The sequence below is a fragment of the Scyliorhinus torazame genome, chromosome 11, assembly GCF_047496885.1.
Source record: "Scyliorhinus torazame isolate Kashiwa2021f chromosome 11, sScyTor2.1, whole genome shotgun sequence".
Taxonomy (NCBI): domain Eukaryota; kingdom Metazoa; phylum Chordata; class Chondrichthyes; order Carcharhiniformes; family Scyliorhinidae; genus Scyliorhinus; species Scyliorhinus torazame.
The window spans coordinates 8,266,229-8,291,331 of NC_092717.1; the positions used below are offsets into that span (position 1 = coordinate 8,266,229).

The following is a 25,103-nucleotide window of genomic DNA, read 5'->3' on the forward strand; positions in this document are numbered from 1 at the left end:
GCTGTCGAAGCTCAGGTTGCTAGTCAAAGATTCCATTCAGATTTTGGGTACTTACTCAGTGCATGGTAGATGGGTTTATGTTTCCCTTGTAGCCTGACTGAGCACATTGCAGCTATTTTTCCAGGAGGCTGCATCTTGGCATCGATCAAATACCACATTCTTGAAAAGGAGGCCCATTGCTGGAAGAGAGGACAGAAAAACTTTCTAGTGGATAATACATTATTCACATAAATACCTGAGCCTAATCACAAGATTATCTAGTGTAGCTAAATTGCCCTCAGTGTCCAAAAAGTTTAGGTGGGGTTACAGGGAGAGGATGCAGGTGTGGGCTTGAGTGGGGTGCCCTTTCCAAGGGTCGGTGCAGACTCGATGGGCCAAATGGCCTCCTTCTGCACTGCAAATTCTAAATTCTACAGCACGGATGTGAATGCAACTGAAGGATTTATTTCCAATTTGGGCCATCGTACTTTTGGAAGGCTGTCAAGGCCCTGAAGAGGGTGTAGAGGAGATTTACTAGGTATCAGGGATGTGGGACTTCAGTTGAGAGACCTGAAGAAGCTGGGTCTCCTCCCCTTAGAGCAGAAAGGGTTATGGAGATGGAGTTTTTCAAAATTAGGAGGAGCATTAACACAGTAAATAAGGAGACTGTGTGTGGGGGGGGACACGCAAAAATCATTGCGATCTGGAACTCGCTGCCCGAGAGAAACTGCTCCTTCCTCAGATTCACCTGAGGAAGGAGCAGTGCTCCAAAAGCTAGTGATTCGAAACAAACCTGTTGGACTTTAACCTGGTGTTGTAAGACTTCTTACTGTGCTCACCCCAGTCCTACACCGGCATCTCCATATCATGGCTTCCATTTATATAGCGCTTCCCCAGGATGTCTCGAAGCACCTTACAACCAATGAAGTACTTTTTGAACGGTAATCATTGTTGTAATGCAAGAAACGCAGCAGCCAATTTGAACACAGCAAGATCCCACAAACAGCAATGAAATAGTGAACAGAAAACCTGATTTTCTGAGGTTGGTCGAGTGATAAATATTGGGCCAGACACAGGGGAGAACTCCCTGCTCTTCTTCAAAACAGTGGCCCCAGGACTTTTTACATCCACCCAAAAGGGACTGCACCACTGCGGGTTCAATTCCCGTACCGGCCTCCCCGAACAGGCGCCAGAATGTGGCGACTAGGGGCTTTTCACAGTAACTTCATTGAAGCCTACTTGTGACAATAAGCTATTATTATTATTAACGATATAACCCTGAAAGTTAGCCATGCACAGGTAGAGGCTAGCTTGTACAGACTGAGCTATGACTAACACACATTTGATATCAGATACAATAGTAACTTTCAAAAGGGAATGGGATGAAAAGCAAAAAAAAAAAATCAGGGCAATGGAGAAAGAGCTCTTTCAAAGGGCTGGCACAGACATGATAGGCCGAATGACCTCCCCTACTGTATCATTATACATTTAAATAAATGTCACTGATTTTATATCCGGACTGCGAACTTACTAAACTACTCAAGGATTCTATCAGCACTGGAATGAAACATGGGCATTGGCCGTCACCATGACTTGAATATTTCCCACTGGGACCATCACCAAACTGTCTGCAAAATGAATTCTCCAATGCTGTTTAGCAACTAAATATAAACTTCAATTTGTGAAACAAAAAAAACATGGATGACATAATGGAACAACTTTGGAGAGCAACACAGAATACAGTTTATACCGATACTTGATTCTCCCAAGACCATCTAATGAAGTCACACATTAGAATCATAGAATCCCTACAGTGCAGGAGGCCATTTGGCCCATCGAGTCTGCACTGACCCTTCGAAAGACCACACTACTATAGGCCCAACCCCCCCGCCCTATTCCTTCAACTCCACGCTAGCACGAGGGGACATAGCCTTAAACTGAGGGGTAATAGATATAGGACAGAGGTCAGAGGTAGGTTCTTTACGCAAAGAGTAGTGAGGCCGTGGAATGCCCCACCTGCAATAGGAGTGAACTCGCCAACATTGAGGGCAGTTAAAAGTTTATTGGATAAGCATATGGATGATACTGGCATAGTGTAGGTTAGATGGCTTTTGTTTTTTGATTTCCCATGTCGGTGCAACATCGTGGGCCGAAGGGCCTGTACTGCGCTGTATCGTTCTATGTTCCACCCTAAGGGGCAATTTAACATACCCAATCCACCTAACCTGCACATCTTTGGACTGTGGGTGGAAACCGGAGCACCTGGAGGAAACCCACGCAGACACGGGGAGAATGTACAAACTCCACACAGTCAGTCACCGAGGTCGGAATCAAACCCTGGTCCTTGGCACTGTGAGGCAGCAGTGCTAACCACTGCCACTGTGAATTAAAGCTTCATAGGTTTTCATAATTCAATTGCTTTATTAACCCAATGCTCCTTTCAGTATGTGTTTCCGCATCATATGGTTTTCTCTTGTGCAATTCAATCTGAACCGTTTCCAAATGCCGAATCAGTTAACTGAGAAAGTTTCAACGGCTTGAAAGTTAGTTACACAGTGGAACCAATAGCTAACATTTCAGGCAGTGTTTGTTGAAGTTCTTTCTGTCAGAAAGCCTGCGCATACTTTTGAAGTGTTCGATCACAGTTCAGTGAGCACACATTGGCATCAGAATGAATCCACTGGATAACCAGATCAATCATACTCAAAGCATCACTCCTTTCGTGAACATGCTTATCCAAATCTAGCAGGTTACTGTTAACTTCAGATTCTTGACATCTTCGCAACACACTCGATCAATTAGTTACGTGCAGATTAATTCTGCTGAAGCACTAGATATACTTCCTTGCCCCGCCAAAGTGCAGTGAAATAATGGATTGATGTACCTGAATGATAGAACAAGAGTAACCTTGTCCATTTAAAAATTTCAAATAATTAACTGCAGCACTTCCATGATCAGGCTTCCCTTCATGGATTGGATTTGATACGGATGTGTGTACGATTTGGTAAACTGGATCCAGGGTGATATCTCTGGTGTTGGAAGATTGGAAACCAGATAGTCAAGGAGCTTGGCTCATTACAGGATCCAGAAAGGCAGAGTTGCCACTCGGAGTGGGCAGGGGCTGGTTTAGCACAGTGGGCTAAACAGCTGGCTTGTAATGCAGAACAAGGCAGCAGCGCGGGTTCAATTTCCGTACCGGCCTTCCCAAACAGGCGCCAGAATGTGGCGACTAGGGGCTTTTCACAGTAACTTCATTGAAGTCTACTTGTGACAATAAGCTATTATTATTGAGATAACCCTGAAAGTTAGACATGCACAGGTAGTTACATTCCAACTGTACAAGAGCACACTGAAATTAAGTTTTCTTCTCAACTTAAGGTAATGAGCTCAGTCACTAGGGGCAGAGTGGCAAAACGCATTGGGCAAATGGGGTCTCTGCTCCCTGGCTGATAAAAAAAATGGGTTAAAGAGATATGGGGAACAGGTGAGGAGGTGGACTTGAGACCAGGAGGAGATCAGTCAAAATCTGATTGAATGGTGGAGCAAGCTCGATGGGCTGAATTGCCTCCCTCTGCTTCTAATTCCTATGTCTGGTGCAATAACTGGATTGAACACTGATAAAACTGCTAACATCCTCTTGGTGATGACCGATGTCCCCTGCAGCATTTAGCAGGTGTTCATGGCACTGGTCACAGTTCCAAATTCCATCCACTTGATCACAAGAATCCAGGCCGACACTCCTCGTGCGGTGCAGTCAGTGGTGCTGTCTGCGGAATGAGACTTTAAACTGAGGCAGGGTGACAACTCTCGGAGGATAAACCCAAAGGCACACTTTGGTGGGCAGGGTGGGTAGACAGGGGTTGCTGGTGAGCCTGGGGTGGGGAAGGTACCTGTCTGATCAGGCAGCCCGGGGGCACATGGGAACCACACGTACACAAAACACAGTAACCTCATTGCAGTGTTAATGTGAGCCTAATTGTGACACTAATAAAGATTATTACAATAAAACGTCGTATGATTCAAATACACAACTGTGCCCAGCCCCAGGACAAGAGGCTGAATTACAGGGTGGGTCACCCTGGAGCTGCCCTCTCAGGTGAATGATTCCCCGGCACTATTTGGAAAGGCAGGAGGTGTTCTGGTCAACATTTATCCCTCAAAGCAGCAGATTGACGCTCAGCTGATCCGCTCACTGCCTTCCCTGGGATCTTGCTGTGCAGCCACTGCGCCTCAGAGAGGCTTCAACCGGCTGTGGAGCCCCCCCACCCACCGGCCCCCGGCCCCCCCCCGGCCCCCCCCCGGCCCCCCCCGGCCCCCCCCGGCCCCCGGCCCCGGACAGTCTCCCTCTCCCACCTGCGCCGCTTTGGTGAAACTCGACATCTTGCTGCCGGTGCGGCACCGGAATCCGTCCGGAGGGAAACCTCCCCTCACCCCCATGTCACCCTCCCGGGGCAGCGGAGACCAGGCCCGGGCGGGGGGCTGTTGACGACCCCCGGGGCGGGGGCGGGGAATGACGCTGGGAGGATGTTTTTATTTGGTGTTGGCCGCGGGGAGCGGGGTTGTTGTTGTTGTCGGGGTTCAGGTTCCAGCCGGACGGCCGAGCCGGTGACGCACTTCCCGGAAGTGGGAGTTGGGCGCGGATTTTGTCCCGAAGCCGGAGCGGCGGAAAGAGGAGAAAATACAGAGAGCCCCTAGCAACGGGCAGTGAGCCCCTAGCAACGGGCAGTGAGCCCCTAGCAACGGGCAGAGAGCCCCTGGCAACGGGCAGAGAGCCCCTGGCAACGGGCAGAGAGCCCCTGGCAACGGGCAGAGAGCCCCTGGCAACGGGCAGAGAGCCCCTGGCAACCGGCAGAGAGCCCCTGGCAACCGGCAGAGAGCCCCTGAAAACCGGCAGAGAGCCCCTGGAAACCGGCAGTGATCCCTACCAACTACCAGTCGCCCCTTAACAACCACCAGAGCCCTAGCAACTGCCAGCATCCCCTTAGCAACTGCCAGCATCCCCTTAGCAACTGCCAGCATCTCCTTAGCAACTGCCAGCATCTCCTTAGCAACTGCCAGCATCCCCCTAGCAACTGCCAGCATCTCCTTAGCAACTGCCAGCATCCCCCTAGCAACTGCCAGCATCCCCCTAGCAACTGCCAGCATCCCCCTAGCAGCTGCCAGCATCCCCCTAGCAACTGCCAGCAATCCCCTAGCAACTGCCAGCATCCCCCTAGCAACTGCCAGCATCCCCCTAGCAACTGCCAGCATCCCCCTAGCAACTGCCAGCAATCCCCTAGCAACTGCCAGCCTAGGTGCCCTCAGCGACCAGCATTCAGCCCTGCAAAACCACCCGATTGCTCTGTCAATCAACCCTAGCAACCACCAGTTCTGGTGGTCTCTGGATCCTGTCCGTCAGCCCTTATCAATCATACAGCCCCTAGCAACTGGACACCTGTGTGGCTCCAGGTTCTTGGAGGCAGGAGTGAGCCTGGAGGAGGGGGCACCTGAGATACTCGGGGAAAATTAGAAGAATGACATAAACCGACTAATTTCAATTACGGCAACTTGCGATTAGTTTGCCCATTCATTTTATGACAGTCCGATCTTATTTAGTCTTGCAATGGACCGATATGTGCTATTAGTTGTTTGGAATTATGGAGGTGACCAGCATCAAGATGAAGGATTAGCTGGTAAGCTGCATTAATGAATTGTTCAATTATATGCACTATTTTGAACCCGCATATGGCAGAATAAACTCAACCTGAAGAATAGGGAGAGGGGATAGGGGTCAGGGGTGAACTGGCAAGGTGGATACAGAACTGGCTAGGCCATAGAAGGCAGAGGGCAATGGAGGGATGCTTTTCTAATTGGAGGGCTGTGACCAGTGGTGTTCCACAGGGATCAGTGCTGGGACCTTTGCTCTTTGTAGTATATATAAATGATTTGGAGGAAAATGTAACTGGTCTGATTAGTAAGTTTGCAGACGACACAAAGGTTGGTGGAATTGCGGATAGCGATGAGGACTGTCTGAGGATACAGCAGGATTTAGATTGTCTGGAGACTTGGGCGGAGAGATGGCAGATGGAGTTTAATCCGGACAAATGTGAGGTAATGCATTTTGGAAGGGCTAATGCAGGTAGGGAATATACAGTGAATGGTAGAACCCTCAAGAGTATTGAAAGTCAAAGAGATCTAGGAGTACAGGTCCACAGGTCATTGAAAGGGGCAACACAGGTGGAGAAGGTAGTCAAGAAGGCATACGGCATGCTTGCCTTCATTGGCCGGGGCATTGAGTATAAGAATTGGCAAGTCATGTTGCAGCTGTATAGAACCTTAGTTAGGCCACACTTGGAGTATAGTGTTCAATTCTGGTCGCCACACTACCAGAAGGATGTGGAGGCTTTAGAGAGGGTGCAGAAGAGATTTACCAGAATGTTGCCTGGTATGGAGGGCATAAGCTATGAGGAGCGATTGAATAAACTCGGTTTGTTCTCACTGGAACGAAGGAGGTTGAGGGGAGACCTGATAGAGGTATACAAAATTATGAGGGGCATAGACAGAGTGGATAGTCAGAGGCTTTTCCCCAGGGTAGAGGGGTCAATTACTAGGGGGCATAGGTTTAAGGTGAGAGGGGCAAGGTTTAGAGTAGATGTACGAGGCAAGTTTTTTACGCAGAGGGTAGTGGGTGCCTGGAACTCACTACCGGAGGAGGTAGTGGAAGCAGGGACGATAGGGACATTTAAGGGGCATCTTGACAAATATATGAATAGGATGGGAATAGAAGGATACGGACCCAGGAAGTGTAGAAGATTGTAGTTTAGTCGGGCAATATGGTCGGCACGGGCTTGGAGGGCCGAAGGGCCTGTTCCTGTGCTGTACATTTCTTTGTTCTTTGTTTGTTCTTTGATAGTATAATGTGATATTTTAAAACGCACCCAAGTTGATTAACAGGAAAGTTTGAAATAAAACTAGAAAATGCCAGAAATTCGCAGTTGGTCAAACAGTGGACAGAAAAAAACCAGAAGGGCTGAATTTTTATGGCTGTTGTGCCAATTTACTGCTATGGTTCCACATTCAGGCAACTTTCATGGAGGTAGGGGGGGCAGAGAGGGTGGGGTGTGTGGAGGGGGTGAGTGTTGGGGGATGGGGAGGGGGTGAGTGTGGAGGGAGTGTTTGGGGGGTGGGGAGGAGGTGAGTGTTGGGGGGGTGGGGAGGAGGTGAGTGTTGGGGGGTGGGCAGGAGGTGAGTGCATTGGGGACGGGTAGGGGGTGGGTGCATTGGGGGGTCGGGGAGTGAATGAGTGCGTTGGGGGTTCGGTGAGTGCGTTGGGGGGTCGGGGAGGGGGTGAGTGCGTTGGAGGGTGGGGAGGGGGTGAGTGCGTTGGAGGGTGGGGAGGGGGTGAGTGCGTTAGCGGGTGGGGAGGGGTTGAGTGCGTTGGGGGTAGGGACGGGGTGTGTTGGGGGTGGGTGCGTTGGGGGGTCAGGGAGGGGGTGACTGCGTTGGGGAGCGGGGAGCGGGTGAGTGTGTTTGGGGGCGGTGAGGAGGTGTACTGGGAGGGGGTGAGTGCGTTGGGGACGGGAGGGGGTGAGTGTGTTGGGGACGGGAGGGGGTGAGTGTGTTGGGGGCGGGAGGGGGTGACTATGTTGGGGGCGGGAGGGGGTGACTGTGTTGGGGGCGGGAGGGGGTGAATGTTGGGGGCGGGAGGGGGTGACTGTGTTAGGGGCGGGAGGGTCTGACTGTGTTGGGGCGGGAGGGTCTGACTGTGTTGGGGCGGGAGGGGGTGAGTGTGTTGGGGTCAGGGAGTGGGTGACTGTGTTGGGGGCGGGAGGGGGTGACTGTGTTAGGGGCGGGAGGGGGTGACTGTGTTAGGGGTGGGAGGGGATGAGTGTGTTGGGGGCGGGAGGGGGGAGTGTGTTGGGGGCGGGAGGGGGTGACTGTGTTGGGGGCGGGAGGGGATGACTGCTGTGGGCGGGAGGGGGTGACTGTGTTGGGGCGGGAGGGGGTGACTGTGTTGGGGCGGGAGGGGGTGACTGTGTTGGGGCGGGAGGGGCTGACTGTGTTGGGGGCGGGAGGGGGTGACTGTGTTGGGGGCGGGAGGGGATGACTGTGTTGGGGGCGGGAGCGGATGAGTGTGTTGGGGGCGGGAGGGGATGAGTGTGTTGGGGGCGGGAGGGGGTGAGTGTGTTGGGGGCGGGAGTGGGTGACTTTATTGGGGGTGGGAGGAGGTGAGTGTGTTGTGGTCGGGAGGGGGTGAGTGTGTTGGGGGTGGGGAGTGGGTGACTGTGTTGGGGGTGGGAGGGGGTGACTTGGGGGCAGGAGTGGGGGACTGTGTTAGGGGCAGGAGGGGGCGAGTGTGTTGGGGCGGGAGGGGGTGACTGTTGGGGAGGGAAGGGGTGACTGTGTTGGGGGCGGGAGGGGGTGACTGTGTTGGGGCGGGTGGGGGTGACTGTGTTGGGGGCGGGAGGGGGCGAGTGTGTTGGGGGCGGGAGTGGGTGACTGTGTTGGGGGCGGGAGGGGGTGACTGTGTTGGGGGCGGGAGGGGGTGACTGTGTTGGGGGCGGGAGGGGGTGACTGTGCTGGGGGCAGGGAAGGGTGAGTGTATTGGGTGAGTGTGTTGGGTGAGGCGTGGAGTGGGAGGTGTAGGGGAGGGCACGGAAGGGGATAGTTTGGGGTGGGTGGGGCAGAGGGGGAGGGTGTGCCCAATTAAAGGATATCATGGCCACTAAACACGGACTGACTGGGTTCATCCAGTTGGCATACAAGACCCCACCCCCCCATGATGGAGGTGGCCCCTCGGTGGTGGGGGGGGGGAGGCGCTGTGCTCTATCCCTCCCTCCCTACCCGCGATTGCAGTTGTGGCCAGTGGAAGGGTTGTCCCTCCACAATGACAGCTGGCAGCCGTGGCCCCTTCGGTTTAAGAAAGTGTAAAAAAAAATTGCGGCACCTTCAATCTTGAGGCGTCTCCCCTTTCTTTACCTACTTTAGCAGCCCCCATCCCTGCCAGTGGGACTGCCCATCTCTTGGTGCTGGAGGAACTCCTACTGGCCGCCTCCTCCGGAGCTACCACGTTTCACTCAGAGTTGTGATTCTTTGGAATTCTCTATCCCCGAGGGTTGTGAATGCTCCATCGCTGAATACATTTGGAGCTGGATGGACAGATGTCCGGTCTCTGCGGGATTAGCAGATATGGGGAGAAGGCAGAAAGTGGAGGTGAATCCTGTGGTCAGCAATGATCGTATTGAATTGCAGAGTAGGCTCAATACAGCAATATGGTCTTCTGCTATTATTTCTTGTGCTTTTTAGTTCTTGTATCCTTATACAAGACTTTGTGTTGACCTCACACATCCAGTTCAGGCCTCCTGTCATGTCAGGAGAATTCAAAGCCCTGGAAAATGTTCACTAGCCATTTGTTTAATACTTGATTTATAAACCCTTGGGTCCAGAAATAGGAGCGATGATTTGAATAACATTAGTTGTGTAAAATGTGAGGATGTGCTTAGATCTTGGTTGATATCGGGAGCTTTTTCTGTTTCACAGAGCTTTCTGATCATGCAGTGACTGCAAATAAACAAACGTTGTAAAAGGGAGCCAAACAGTTCCTTGAGGAACTTGCTTACCCACAGCAGTTAGGTGGGCCTTAGATGTGCCTCACTGATATCTTCTGTGACCTTTGGCGATTGGAAATAAATTTTCCAGAATTCGTTCTTTTATGAATTGTGCTTGGATTTTTCCAACCTGTATTTTTGCCTCCAGGAGATTAAATGCAGTGTGGGGGTCGTGTAGCCCAGTGACAACCTGGGTAAATAGGACAGACTCTGGAGCCACACCTTTTGCAGTATGTCTGTGTGTCTCTGTTGTTCACTAACTTCATTCTTGCATTGCAGAGCTGACGGCTATTAATGGTGTTTATGAACTGCTGAGAAAGAACTGCAGCATCTCAACAAATTCAAGATTAACCTCATTTCCAGGTAATAATTCAGATGTTTAATTCATAAACTTGTGCACATTCAACCCCATTAAAGTTGCAATTTTTAACTCTGTTAGTTATAAGGTGCTTTCTTCTGCATTTCTTCCAATTTCAGCCTCTGCGTTTATCTAAGGTTTGCTCCCATCTTGTGACAACCAGCTACCTATTATGACTTCCATCAGTAGAATTTGGATGCAAGCACTGATCCACTTTGTCCCATCAAGTACTGTGTTATCCAAAATGATACAAAGTCTTACAACACCAGGTTAAAGTCCAACAGGTTTGTTTCGATGTCACTAGCTTTCAGAGCGCTGCTCCTTCCTCAGGTGAATGAAGAGGTATGTTCCAGAAACACATATATAGACAAATTCAAAGATGCCAAACAATGCTAGGAATGCGACCATTCGCAGGTGATTAAATCTTTACAGATCCAGAGATGGGGTAACCCCAGGTTAAAGAGGTGTGAATTGTATCAAGCCAGGACAGTTGGTAGGATTTTGCAGGCCAGATGGTGGGGGATGAATGTAATGCGACATGAATCCCAGGTCCCGGTTGAGGCCGCACTCATGTGTGCGGAACTTGGCTATAAGTTTCTGCTCGGCAATTCTGCGTTGTCGCGCGTCCTGAAGGCTGCCTTGGAGAACGCTTACCCGGAGATCAGAGGCTGAATGCCCTTGACTGCTGAAGTGTTCCCCGACTGGAAGGGAACATTCCTGCCTGGTGATTGTTGCGTGATGTCCGTTCATTCGTTGTCGCAGCGTCTGCATGGTCTCGCCAATGTACCACGCTTCGGGACATCCTTTCCTGCAGCGTATGAGGTAGACAACGTTGGCCGAGTCGCACGAGTATGTACCGCGTACCTGGTGGGTGGTGTTCTCGCGTGTAATGGTGGTATCCATGTCGATGATCTGGCACGTCTTGCAGAGATTGCCATGGCAGGGTTGTGTGGTGTCGTGGTCACTGTTCTGAAGACTGGGTAGTTTGCTGCAAACAATGGTTCGTTTGAGGTTGCGTGGTTGTTTGAAGGCAAGTAGTGGGGGTGTGGGGATGACCTTGGCAAGATGTTCATCGTCATCAATGACGTGTTGAAGGCTGTGAAGAAGATGGCGTAGTTTCTCCGCTCCGGGGAAGTACTGGACGACAAAGGGTATTCTGTCGGTTGTGTCCCATGTTTGTCTTCTGAGGAGGTCGGTGCGGTTTTTCGCTGTGGCGCGTTGGAACTGTCGCTCGATGAGTCGAGTGCCATATCCCGTTCGTACGAGCAGTCAAGGGCATTCAGCCTCTGATCTCCGGGTAAGCGTTCTCCAAGGCGGCCTTCAGGACGCGCGACAACGCAGAATTGCCGAGCAGAAACTTATAGCCAAGTTCCGCACACATGAGTGCGGCCTCAACCGGGACCTGGGATTCATGTCGCATTACATTCATCCCCCACCAGCTGGCCTGCAAAAGCCTACCAACTGTCCTGGCTTGATACAATTCACACCTCTTTAACCTGGGGTTACCCCATCTCTGGATCTGTAAAGATTTAATCACCTGCTAATGGTCGCATTCCTAGCATTGTTTGGCATCTTTGAATTTGTCTATATATGTGTTTCTGGAACATACCTCTTCATTCACCTGAGGAAGGAGCAGCGCTCTGAAAGCTAGTGACATCGAAACAAACCTGTTGGACTTTAACCTGGTGTTGTAAGACTTCGTACTGTGCTCACCCCAGTCCAACGCTGGCATCTCCACATCATCCAAAATGATGTATGACGTGTTCTCCCTGTGAAGTGGAGAGCTGAGGTACTGCGTGGAGAAACTACCTCACCTGCCAGTTTAGCAGGTTTACAGTGAGCAGTTCAGCTGAGTTACCTGGTCTCAGCTGGGAAGGTTTTTAAAAATTCCCATCTTTGTTTCCAAATACCTCTTGGCCTCACCCCCCACTATGTATCTAACCTCCTCCAGTTCTACAACCCTCTGAGATCTCTGCGCCCTTCCAATTCTGATCTCACGTGATCACCCCATCGTTAGCAGATGTGTCTTCAGCTGTCTGGGCGCTAAGCTCTGGAACTCCCTCCCTAAACCTCTTCCCCTCTTAATCTCTCCTCCTTTAAGATGCTCCTTAAAATCTAACTAAGATCATGCCATGTGTAGCTCAGTGTCAGTTTTGTTTGATATCCCTCCTCTGAAGCCCCTTGGGTCTTTTCACATTCTAGACAGTGTATGAATAAGAAAAAGGTTAGGGTGTTGAAGGTTGTTTTTATGATTGGCAGCCTGTGACCAGTGGTGTACCACAGGATTGGTGCTGGGTCCCTTGCTGTTTGTAGCGTTAATCAATGATCTGGACGTGAATGTGGGGGTACGGTCAGTAAGTTTGCAGATGATATGAAAATTGGTGGTGTGGTAAATAGCGAGGAGGAAAGCCTTAGAGCGATATCGACGGGCTGGTCAAATGGGCAAAACGGTGGCAAATGGAATTTGACCCTCAAATGTGTGAGATGATGCATTTCCGAGGACTGACCAGGCAGGGGAATATACAATGAACAGTAGGATGCTAGGAAGTACAGAGGACCAGAGGGATCTTTGAGAGCACATCCAACGATCCCTGAAGGCAGCAGAACAGGTCTATAAGGTGGTTAAGAAGGCATATCGGATATTTGCCTTTATTAGCTGAGACACAGAACATTAGAGCAGAGAGGTTATGATGGAGCTGTGTAAAACACTCATTCAGCCACAGCTCTGGTCGCCACACTATAGGAAGGATGTGATTTCACTAGAAAGGTTGCAGAGGAGATTCACCAGGATGTTGCCTGGGCTGGAGCGTTTCAGCCATGGTTCGAACACCTCATCAGCAACCTCTGCTGGAGATGTAGAGAAAAATAATCTGTCTGTTTCGAATTGCTCCCATATACCATACATTGCGTTTCGTTGTTTTGGTTAATAGATTTTCTAGTTTATTTTCCTTTCCCATTTGCAATATCCTATTGATTTTATGTTTGTTTATTTCCTCTTACTTTTCTCAGGCCTGAAAACTCGTCTTTTTTGCCTTCTGTTTTTCCTAGACCTGCCGTTAACATGACATTAGTTTGAAAGGTGCAGCTTCATCGTTCTAATTTTCATTTTCTTCTTGCTGTGGATTAATATTTAACGGTGCGGTTGAAACTTGGTGCTAGTTAATGTCTGCCTAATCTATTGCAGCCTGTTCAGTATCTGGTGCCCCGGCACCACAGAAATGGTTCTTCGCACTCCAGGCAATCCGTGGCTTTTGGCAGGTGAGGAGAGCAAGAAGTTTAAAAACTGTAAATGTGTGACAGCCCAAAGTTAAGATCGCGAAACTATCAGTAACACAAAAAGACCAATCCACCATTTTCACTGTATATATTTTTTGAAATCGGCCATCAGGACAAAAATAATGCAACTTGCTAACCCATTGGAAGAAAAGTAATCTTAAATCAGCACTGTAAATGTTGATAATGTGATGGCCCTTATTTTCCAAAAAATAACAAAATGGAAAGGCTAACTTTTTAAATAAAAGCAAATTACTGCGGATGCTGGAATCTGAAACGAAAGAGAAAATGCTTGAAAATCTCAGCAGGTCTGGCAGCATCTGTAGGGAGAGAAAAGAGCCAACGTTTCGAGTCCGATGACTCTTTATCAAAGCTTTGACAAAGGGTCATCTGGACTCGAAACGTTAGCTCTTTTCTCTCCCTACAGATGCTGTCAGACCTGAGATTTTTAAGGCTAGCGTTTTATTCTTTCACAGGCTGTGGTGTCCCTGATTAGGCCAGCATTTATTGCCCATCCCTAATTGCTCCTTAAGAAGGTGGAGGTGAGCTGCCTTCTTGAACCGCTGCAGTCCATATGATGTAGGTACACCCACAGTGCTGTTAGGGAGGGACTTCCAGGACTTTGACCCAGCGACAATGAATCAACGGCTGATATATTTCAAAGGCAGGATGGTGGCAGCTTAAGAGGGGAACTTTCAGCTGGTGCCGTTCCCATGTATTTGCTGTCCTTGTCCTTCAAGGTGGAAATGATGTTACAGATTGAAATTTGGGATGGCAGAATGATAGCTTGTGGACTTGAGAAGTAAGGGGCGGGTGAGAATCGGGATCCTGCAGTCCCCATGGACCACCTGGAATCAGCTTTGTGACTGACCAACTTTCTCCATACACCAAGTAATATGTTTTTTTTGATGGAGGTTTTTGTGAGGGCCACGAAGAATCCAGCACGAGTTGAAGGATAGAAAGAAATAACATTTATTTACAATAACATATATATACAACAGCAGCAGCAACTCCCTTGCTGCTCACTCCTCTCTCTAGCTGGTTCTAAACTTGCCAGCTTTATTTATGCAGGGAATCTGCTAATGTTTTCTCCGCCCCCCCCCCTTATTGGGGAAGCTCATACTCCCAAACGATTGTGGGATTGCCATTAGTCCCCAGCCAGTGGTGAGAAGGCAGGTTATAACAGAGGTAAAACTGAAGAGGAAAAAATATGAAGATAAGTGGAACTGTCCAAAATTAGAAAATAGTAGAATAGTGATTATGTGATTCAGAAGCCTGGACTAATGATCCGAATCGAACCACAGCAGCCAAGGAGTTTAAATTAATTCGGTAAATCTGGGTTCAAAAGCCAGAATCAGTAATAACGACCGATAGAACACCAGACTATCGTAAAAAACCCTCTGGTTCACTGCTGTCCTTTAGGGAAGCAAATCTAAGCAAATTGGTCTGGCCTATAGACCCACAACAATATGGTTGCCTCTTAACTGCTCCCTCAAGTAGCCGGGGCAGCCGCCCAGTTGAATTCAAAAAGGAAGCACACCACCACTTTGCCTGGGGCAATAAAGGCTGTCTCTGCCAGCGATGTCCACATCCCTTGAGCTAATAAAAAGTCCACAGCAGGCTGACCAGGAGCTTTAAAAGTTAATATTTTGGATATAGACCCCTGCATGGGAACTGTGAAAAACATCATGCAAGTTTTCTTTTTAACAAACACTCAAAAGCCACAAAGTCAATATCATATTCCTTCTCATTGTACCATGATTATTTTCTTTCTAGTTCTGTAGTGCAGAGTGGGAAGAAATTAACTCCAGTGCACAGGATAGTGACTCTGAGGAACCTGTACCCGCATTAATACAAGAATGCCTGAATAACATTAATGGTTGCGAGGAAGAGGACAGTGATGTTAATGAGCCAATGCCCCTGTCTGAGTAAGTATTGAATAGTATTGTAGTGTTGACAATAATAGGTTCTGAATATTGTGTATGTTTGCGCAAATAGTTGAACATTAAAAATGGGTCCAGAATCAGAAAAGACTGTAGCTAATTGTGATTCAAAATTCTCATCGCATCAAATCTCCCATAAAAATACCCAATTATGGATTGAAGTTGCACTCTATTGGTGTTTGCCTGAGTTTAACATCTTGTATAAAAGCTGGCACCTCTGACAGTGCTGTACTCCCTCAGTACCTACTAATGTAAGCTTACATTATGCGCTCAAATCGTGAAATGAGTACAGGATGGGATGTGGGAAGTTGGGTTTTGGACAAGTTGGAGTTTACCAGGGTTGAACAATGGATACAGGAAAGCATTGGAGCACTCCAGTCTGGAGGTGCCAAAAACATGGATTCAGCACTGCAAATGTTAAGAATGTGATGGCCCTTATTTTCCCAAAATGGATGCGAGTTTATGTTTTAGAAGTGAGACAGGTGGCAGATATTGCGGAGACGGTGATATTGGTAATGAATAAAACAGAAATAAATGGTGAAAATTACAGACAAGGGAAAAACCGAGAAAAAGTGTAAACAAAACACTAATTATCCTGCCGTCATATTTCTGACCCTTTGTGTTGGACTATTCTAGGTCATTAATTATGGGTAATTAATAAAGTTAATGAATGCCTCTGAGGGCCCCGACTTAGCCATCTGCTGTGGGGCTGCTGGTCAGATCGCTGAGGAGTTGGCGTGTTTTTGACAACTCAGCAACTTTGATGTTTATTCATTTTGAGCTGGTCCACAAATCGCTTTTCTTTGTGAATTCAGTTTCACAACTTGCCATGGTGAGATAGAAACTCCGGATCTCTGAGTTACTGATCCAACACCATAACCACTAGATTCCTCTCCAATATATTTTTGCACTTATTAAATTGAGCTGATCAGACTAAAAAGCAGTGGCACTTTGAAGTGCTGAGTTACACAGTCATGATATTTTTGGGGTAACTGCATTATTATTGAGGCAATAATGTGAACACCTGAAAATGTTAAAAAACAATCTATGAATTTCTTTTGCAGGTTATTTGAAGAGGCTGCAGAGGGCCTACATCAACTGGCAGATAAATTACCTCCCCCTGGTAATTGTCAACATCATTTCTATAGGAGAACTTGTGGTGTAATGGTTTTCATATCCAAATCAATCCTAATAACAGCAGGCATACAGTCAAGTCAGTAACTTACAATGTGCTACTTTTTCCGAAAACAATTCTTTAAACCAACGGCAATTCTTCAAAGCAGTTGCTGCTGTGACACAATATACACTGCTCTTCAGTCAAGTTATTTTTCTACCATATATAATTAATATTATGTCATGTACGTTTGTGTAGTCTGAATTGATCGGAAATTTATGCTCGAGATGTTCTTCTTGGGAGTGATGGAGTCCACGGATGTGGCGATCTAACACCCATTGATGAACACCAATTTTGAGTTCAAATTTGCAAGTATTATTCTGGTGAGAGGGAGAAGAATCCATCAGTCGGTTGTTTCATTAGACAGGCATGGCTCTTTATAGAAGTATAAGACCATAAGGCATAGGAGCGGAAGTAAGGCCATTCAGCCCATCGAGTCCACTCCACCATTCAATCATGGCTGATTTCAACTCCATTTACCCGCTCTCTCTCCATAGCCCTTAATTCCTCATGAAATCAAGAATTTATCAACTTCTGTCTTAAAGGCACTCAACGTCCCGGCCTCCACCGCCCTCTGTGGCAATGAATTCTACAGACCCACCACTCTCTGGCTGAAGAAATTTCTCCTCATCTCTGTTCTAAAGTGACTCCCTTTTATTCCAAGGCTGTGCCCCCGGGCCCTAGTCTCCCCTGCTAATGGAAACAACTTCCCTACGTCCACCCTATCTAAGCCATTCATTATCTTGTAAGTTTCTATTAGATCTCCCCTCAACCTCCTAAACTCCAATGAATATAATCCCAGGATCCTCAGATGTTCATCTGTTAGGCCTACCATTCCTGGGATCATCTGTGTGAGTCTCCGCTGGACCCGCTCCAGCGCCAGTATGTCCTTCCTGAGGTGTGGGGCCCAAAATTGCTCACAGTATTCTAAATGGGGCCTAACTAATGCTTTATAAAGCTTCAGAAGTACATCCCTGCTTTTATATTCCAAGCCTCTTGAGATAAATGACAACATTGCATTTGCTTTCTTAATTACGGACTCAACCTGCAAGTTTACCTTTCGAGAATCCTGGACTAGGACTCCCAAGTCCCTTTGCACTTCAGCATTATGAATTTTGTCACCGTTTAGAAAATAGTCCATGCCTCTATTCTTGTTTCCAAAGTGCAAGACCTCGTTGAATTTCATCAGCCATTTCTTGGACCACTCTCCTAAACTGTCTAAATCTTTCTGCAGCCTCCCCACCTCCTCAATACTACCTGCCCCTCCACCTATCTTTGTATCATCGGCAAACTTAGCCAGAATGCCCCCAGTCCTGTCATCTAGATCGTTAATATATAAAGAGAACAGCTGTGGCCCCAACACTGAACCCTGCGGGACACCACTCGTCACCGGTTGCCATTCCAAAAAAGAACCTTTTATCCCAAATCTCTGCCTTCTGCCTGACAGCCAATCCTCAATCCATGTTAGTACCTTGCCTCGAATACCATGGGCCCTTATTTTATTCAGCAGTCTCCCGTGAGGCACCTTATCAAAGGCCTTTTGGAAGTCAAGATAGATAACATCCATTGGCTCTCCTTGGTCTAACCTATTTGTTATCTCTTCAAAGAACTCGTTAACAGGTTTGTCAGGCACGACCTCCCCTTACTAAATCCATGCTGACTTGTCCTAATCCGACCCTGTACTTCCAAGAATTTAGAAATCTCATCCTAAACGATGGATTCTAGAATCTTGCCAACAACCGAGGTTAGGCTAATTGGCCTATAATTTTCCATCTTTTTCCTTGTTCCCTTCTTGAACAGGGGGTTACAACAGCGATTTTCCAATCCTCTGGGACTTTCCCGGACTCCAGTGACTTTTGAAAGATCAGAACTAACGCCTTCACTATTTCTTCAGCTATCTCCTTTAGAACTCTAGGATGAAGCCCACCTGGGCCCGGAGATTTATCAATTTTTAGACCTCTTAGTTTCTCTGGCACTTTCTCCTTTGTGATGGCTACCATATTCAACTCTGCCCCTGACTCTCCTGAATTGTTGGGATATTACTCATGTCTTCTACTGTGAAGACTGACGCAAAGTACTTATTTAGTTCCTCAGCTATTTCCTTGTCTCCCATCACTAGATTACCAGCGTCATTTTGGAGCGGCCCAATGTCTACTTTGGCCTCCCGTTTGTTTTTAATGTATTTAAAGAAACTTTTATTCTCATTCCTAATGTTACTGGCTAGCCTACCTTCATATTTGATCCTCTCTTTCCATATTTCTCTCTTTGTTATCCTCTGTTTGTTTTTGTAGCTTCCCAATCTTCTGACTTCCCACTACTCTTTGCCACATTATAGGCTTTCTCTTTTGCTTTGATGCATTCTCTAACTTTCTTTGTCAGCCATGGCTGCCTAATCCCCCCTCTGATACCCTTTCTTTTCTTTGGGATGAACCTCGTACTGTGTCCTCAATTACTCCCAGAAACTCCTGCCATTGCTGTTCTACTGTCTTTCCCTCTAAGCTCTGCTCCCAGTCGATTTTCGTCAGTTCCTCCCTCATGCCCCTGTAGTTACCTTTATTTAACTGTAACACCTTTACATCTGATTCTACCTTCTTTCTTTCAAATTGCAGATTGAATTCTACCATATTATGATCACTGCCTCCTAAGTGTTCACTTACTTTAAGATCTTTAATCAAGTCTGGCTCATTACATAACAATAAGTCCAGAATGGCCTGTTCCCTCGTGGGCTCCATCACAAGTTGCTCCAAAAAGCCCTCCTGTGAACATTCAATGAATTCCCTTTCCTTGGGTCCATTGGGAGCATTATTTACCCAGTCCACCTGCATATTGAAGTCCCCCATGATCACTGTGACCTTGCCTTTCTGACATGCACTTTCTATTTCGTGGTGCATTTTGTGCCCCTGGTCCTTCCTTATCGATAGAGAGCAATTTCAGCAGAGTGAAGGCAAGTGGCATGGTGGAAGACTAACATAATGCACCAAAGGGCAGTTTGTTTCTGATCTAAGCCACATAGGTGACCATAGCACAGAATCATGCAGCACAGCTGAAGGCCATTCGGCCCAAGGTACGTCTGCCAGCTCTTTGAAAGAACTGTTTAATTGCTCCAACTTCCCTGCTCTTTCGTCCAAGCCCTGTGGAGGTTTCCTTTTCGGGTGTCTAACGAATTCTATTTTGAAAGTCGCTATGGAAACCGCTTCCACTGCCCTTTCAAGCAGCACATTTCACATCACTGCAGAAACAACATCCATACTCATCCCATCTCTGATACTTAAATGTGTGTTCACTGACCCTGCTGCCACTAGAAACTGCTGCTGCTTATTTACCTTATGCAAAGCCTTCATGATTTTGAACGCCTCTATTACATCTCCTCTTAACTTTCCCTGCTCTTAACAAAAACAATCCCAGCTTCTCCATTAACTGACGACCCTCATCCCCGGGTAACGTTCCAGTCAATCTCATCTATACTCTCTCCAAGACCTTGACATCCTCCATAAAATCTGGTGCCCAGAATTGGACACAATACTCCGGCTGGGATGTAATTTGCGATTTATAAAGGTTTAGAACAATTTATTTTCTCTCTGAGATTATGCTTGGTTTTACCTTTTGAGAGCTAATTAACATTGAGTTAACTAATGTTAGCTTTAATTTTTAAAATTTACTGAACTAATTAAGCCAGATAACATAATTTCAAAAGGGTTATTTTAACTTGTGTTCCATAACTGGTTCTCAGAAAGTGTTTGTGGAAGGTAATGAGAGTGTGCAATGATATCTAAGTAAATAGTTTTGAGCTGTTGGGCTTTATGCTTAAAAGTTAGACATGCATTTTGCAGTCTTTTTCTGTTGACAGGCAAGGGGTTATTGGATGTAATCTTGCTGGTCTCTGGCAGTGGGATTCCCAAGCTGAAAGACTGGCTTCCTGTTGTGGGCGCATTTAAGCACCTGAGAGAGTGGCATTCAGCAGAAATTGCCATCGCGGTAAAGGATAGCATGTGGTAAGTATCTCAAAACTTGTCGAAGTTCGCGGTGTTTATATGGAACTAGTACAGAATGTAAGCACGGTATGGCAGCACGGTAGCATTGTGGATAGCACAATTGCTTCAAAGCTCCAGGGTCCCAGGTTCGATTCCGGCTTGGGTCACAGTCTGTGCGGAGTCTGCACATCCTCCCCGTGTGTGCGTGGGTTTCCTCCGGGTGCTCTGGTTTCCTCCCACAGTCCAAAGATGTGCAGGTTAGGTGGATTGGCCAATGATAAATTGCCCTTAGTGTCCAAAATTGCCCTTAGTGTTGGGTGGGGTTACTGGGGTATGGGGATAGGGTGGAGGTGTTGACCTTGGGTAGGGTGCTCTTTCCAAGAGCCGGTGCAGACTCGATGGGCCGAATGGCTTCCTTCTGCACTGTAAATTCTATGATAATCTATGTAACAAGTGCATAAACTATATTTTCTGTTTAGGTCATTTTGCTTGTGTTTACAACTATTTTCTGGTTTACTAAGTTAGAATTTAAAGTTTGTCAAACTTTTATATTTTTAACATGACACCACTTGGCATTTTATGATAACAAAAAACATTCCTTTCTTCATATCAAATATCTAACTGTAAATGTTTTTGTAATTAACCCAATGGCTCGTACCTCAGTATTTAATTATGTTCTGGATCGAGAACTATAAGAACTTTGGGTGGCATGCGAAGCATATTACCAAATATCTACAAATATTTAGAAAAATCTGTAAATAGCTTGAGAGGCATTATTTACTAATATGAAAAATGGTGAACTGTTACTACGTAAACCTTAGTGGGCAGCACGGTAGGCCAAGTGGATAGCATTGTGGCTTCACAGCGGCAGGGTCCCGGGTTCGATTCCGCACTGGGTCACTGTCTGTGCGGAGTCTGCACGTTCTCCCCGTGTCTGCGTGGGTTTCCTCCGGGTGCTCCGGTTTCCTCCCACAGTCCAAAGATGTGCAGGTTAGGTAGATTGGCCATGATAAATTGCCCTTAGTGACCAAAAAGGTTGGGAGGGGTTATTGGATTACAGGTTGGAAATGAGGGCTTAAGTGGGTTGGTGCAGACTCAATGGGCCGAATGGCCTCCTTCTGCACTCTATGTTCTATGTTTAAACCCAAATTGTGGTTTCTCTCCAACTTCCTGTTTTTCAAACATTGGGTGGAATTTTGTGTCCCCTCCCTTGGCCCGCTCCAGGAGGAAGTAAAATCATGTGACACGGCAGGGCTGCTTTGCCTGTTGTATCCATCACCACTGGATTTCACCAGAGACACACCCCCCCGTGGAGACAGAAGTCTAGTTCTGAGCCACCTAATAGTCCGATGGCCATCTAAATCGGCTGGGGGCTTCCTGGCCACGCAGAGGCGGGCTTGCCCCTGACTTTTAACCCGGTAATGGAGTCACCACCTCTGTGTAAAATTCCACCCTTTGAAAGGTTTTAATAGTATTGACATACAGTGTGTTTCTATTTGAGGGGGAAGAGCAAAACTAAAGGAAATCAATACGGTACAACTTTATAAAACATTGCTTAGGCCACAGCTGGAGTACAGTGTGCAGTTCTGCTCGCCGCACCATCGGAAGGACGTGATTGCACTGGAGGGGGTGGAGAGGAAATTCGCCAGGGTTTTGCCTGGGATGGAAAGTTTCCCCTGCAAGTAGAGACTGGATAGGCTGGGGTTGTTTTCCCTGGAGCAAAGGAGGCTGAGGGGGGATAGAGGTGTGCATCATTATGAGAGGCATAAATAGGGTAGAATGTAGGAATCTTTTCGCCATGGCGCAGGTGTCCGACCAGAGGACAGAGGTTTAAGGTGAGGAGTAAGAGGTTTTGAGGGAACTTGAGGAAACATTTGTTCACCTAGAGGGTGGTGGAAATATGGAACGTGCTGCCCGGGAGGGTGGAGGAGGCACGTACACTCACAACATTTAAGAAACATCTGGACAAGCACTAAATCTCCAAGGAATAGTAGGCAATAGATCAAGTGCTTGTAAATGGGATTAATATAGATTGGTATCTGATGGTCAGCACAGCCATGGTGGGCCGAAGGGTCTTTCTGTGCTGTATGACTCTGACTTTAATATAGGATAGTCACCAAAAATGGCAGTAGGGAATTTAGAAGAAAAATCCTTCCCAAAGAATGGTGAGAATGTGGAACTCACTAGCACAGGGAGATGTTGGAGGTGAATATCACAGATAAGGTGAACCTAGATAAGCACATGTGGGAGAAAGGAATAGAGGGTCCTGCTGTTAAATGAGGAACGATAGGAAGAGGCTTGAGTGTCGCACAAGTGTCCTACTTCTGTATATTCAATGTAACTAATGATGCAACTTAGATTGCAGCTAACAAGTAGTTACTTGAAACTACGATTTATTATTCCCAACATCTAACACAATTTGTCTAATTGTAGTTGGCAGAAAATTGCAGAGTACGTGGGAGCAACTATTGTAGACCCAGAAAATTTTGAGAAGATTATTGATCCGTTGGTGATCTGGAGAGGGAAGGTTCACATGCAAGAGCGAAAGGTACGAATTTTGTTTTTCTATTCTTGCACTGTAGAAAATAACCAATGACTGTTTTATATTTCTGTGGCATAGTAAATTTGCAATAGATAGTTTGCATTTCGGAAAACACAGTGGGAAGGAATTTTTATTGTTGTCCACCTTTACACTTGGATGAGCTTTATTTAAAAAAAAAAATCTTTAGGCATTTACAAATTAGTCCCACTAACAGGATGGTGTTCCGACTGATAAGTGTACAGCGGCAGGGTCCATCTCCCACTGGACAACATAGCAATAGCGCGGGAAGTGCATATCATTGATTTTCATGCTGATAAATATGGACAAATGAATTTATAATGAGAATACAAAACTACGGTCAGAATGTCCAACTTTTAAATGAAAGCTATTATGTTTGGGTCTTTTACCCAAGGGTTCTTTAGGCGGTGGCAACCGTTCTTAGACTTTCTGGCAGAATGATAGACATTGGTCAATGGCAGCAGCAGCTCGGGGGGGGGGGGGGGGGGTTTACTTTATTTTTGTTTATGTTATTTACACTGGAGGGTCTGAGGGGGTGTATACACCTGTTGTCTTAAGTCGGGGTGTTAATGTTAATTTATTATTTAGGTACGGGGGGGAGGGGTTTGGGGGGGTTGCTTTTTTAGATTGTGTTTTGTACTTAACCCTGTTGGGTTCTTTTTTCTTTCTCATTTTGTTATTGATATTTTATGAAACCCTTTAATAAAAATTATTTTTAAAAAAGAATAGACTCTAGCATCTTACACACTACTGATGTCAGGCTAACTGATCTGTAATTCTCCTTTTTTTAAAATAGTAAGGTTACATTTGCTGCCTTCCAATCTATAGGAACTGCTCCAAAATACATAGAATTTTGGAAGATGACCACCAATGCATCCAGTGTTTCCTGGGTCTCTTCCTTTAATACTCTGGGATGCAGATTATCAGGCCCTGGTGATATGTCAACCTTTAACCCCATTAATATCCCCAGTGCCATTTTCTTACTAATACTGACTTCCTTAATTTCCACCCTCTCACTAGACCCTTGGCTTCCTAACATTTAGAGTCATTGAGTTTTACAGCGTAGAAAGAGGCCCTTCGGCCCATCATATCTGCGTCGGCCATCAAGCACCTGTCTATTCTAATCCCATTTTCCAGAACTTGGTCCATAGCTTTGTATCCTACGCCGTTTTAAGTGCACGTCCAAATACTTAAATGTTGTGAGGGTTCCCGCATCTACCACCCTTTCAGGCAGCGAGTTCCAGATTCCCACCCCCCTCTGGGTGAAAAAGATTTTCTTTGAAATCTCCTGCCCACTACCTTAAATCTATGCCTCCTGGTGATTGACCCCTCTACTAAGGGGAAAGGTTTATTCCTATTGACCCTTTCTTTGAGGTGTACAAAATTATGAAGGACAATCAGGTCCTTCTCAGCCTTCTCTGCTCTAAGGAGGACAACCCTGGCCTAACCAACCTCTCTTCATAGCCGAAACGCTCCAGCCCAGGCAGCATCCTGGCGAATCTCCCCTGCACCCTCTCCTGTGCAATCACATCCTTCCTATAGTGTGGCAACCAGAACTGCACACAGTGCTCCAGCTGGGGCCTAACCAGTGTTTTACACAGCTCCATCATAACCTCCCTGCTCTTGTATTCTATGCCTCGACTAATAAAGGCAAGTATCCCACATGCCTTTTTAGCCACCTTATCTACCTGTCCTGCTGCCTTCAGGGATCGCTGGAAATGCTCCCCAAGGTCCCTCTGGTCCTCTGTAACTCCGAGCTTCCTACTGTTCATTGAATATTCCCCTGCCTTGTTAGTCCTCCCACAATACATCACCTCACACTTTTCAGGGTTAAATTCCATTTGCGACTATTCTCCCATCTGACCAGCCCGTCGATATCGCTCTGTAACCTAAGACTTTCCTCCTCGCTATTTACCACACTATAATTTTTTGCGTCATCTGTGAGCTTACTGATCATAACCCCCCCCCCCCCCCCCCCAACCACCACATTTCCATTTAGATCATTAATGTACGCTACAAACTCCACGGCACCCGGCACCGATCCCTTTAGTACAACATTAATCACAGGCTCCCTTTGACCAACACGCTCTGCCTTCCGCCACAAAGCCAAATCTGGATCCAATTCACCAAACTGCCCTGAATCCCATGGGCTCTTATCATCTTGATCAGTCTCCCATGCGAGACTTTGTCAAAAGCCTTACTGAAGTCCATGTAGACTACATCAACTGTACTCCCCTCATCTACGCACCTTGTCACCC

At 47.0% G+C, this 25,103-nt stretch overlaps 2 protein-coding genes across 3 annotated transcripts in view; one reads left to right on the forward strand and one right to left on the reverse strand.

Moving 5' to 3' along the window:
* The window catches only part of mrpl13 (mitochondrial ribosomal protein L13), a 115,244-nt gene extending 110,737 nt beyond the window's left edge, over positions 1-4,507 (reverse strand). Inside the window, exons 1-2 of one of the 2 annotated variants that reach the window (XM_072466916.1) lie at positions 4,333-4,505; positions 56-179 (exon numbers count right to left, since the gene is read on the reverse strand). In XM_072466916.1, the coding sequence (XP_072323017.1) occupies positions 56-179; positions 4,333-4,416 (208 nt within the window). In that variant the 5' untranslated portion in view covers positions 4,417-4,505. Of the gene's footprint in view, positions 1-55; positions 180-4,332 lie in introns of both variants that reach the window. The other variant, XM_072466917.1, reaches the window with a different exon arrangement.
* Positions 4,508-4,604: 97 nt separating this feature from the next.
* mtbp (MDM2 binding protein) overlaps positions 4,605-25,103 on the forward strand; it is a 103,561-nt gene continuing 83,062 nt past the window's right edge. Inside the window, exons 1-7 of the mRNA XM_072466914.1 lie at positions 4,605-5,651; positions 9,846-9,929; positions 13,109-13,182; positions 14,974-15,125; positions 16,205-16,263; positions 20,162-20,306; positions 22,719-22,833. Of these exons, the coding sequence (XP_072323015.1) occupies positions 5,582-5,651; positions 9,846-9,929; positions 13,109-13,182; positions 14,974-15,125; positions 16,205-16,263; positions 20,162-20,306; positions 22,719-22,833 (699 nt within the window). The 5' untranslated portion in view covers positions 4,605-5,581. The remainder of the gene's footprint in view (positions 5,652-9,845; positions 9,930-13,108; positions 13,183-14,973; positions 15,126-16,204; positions 16,264-20,161; positions 20,307-22,718; positions 22,834-25,103) is intronic.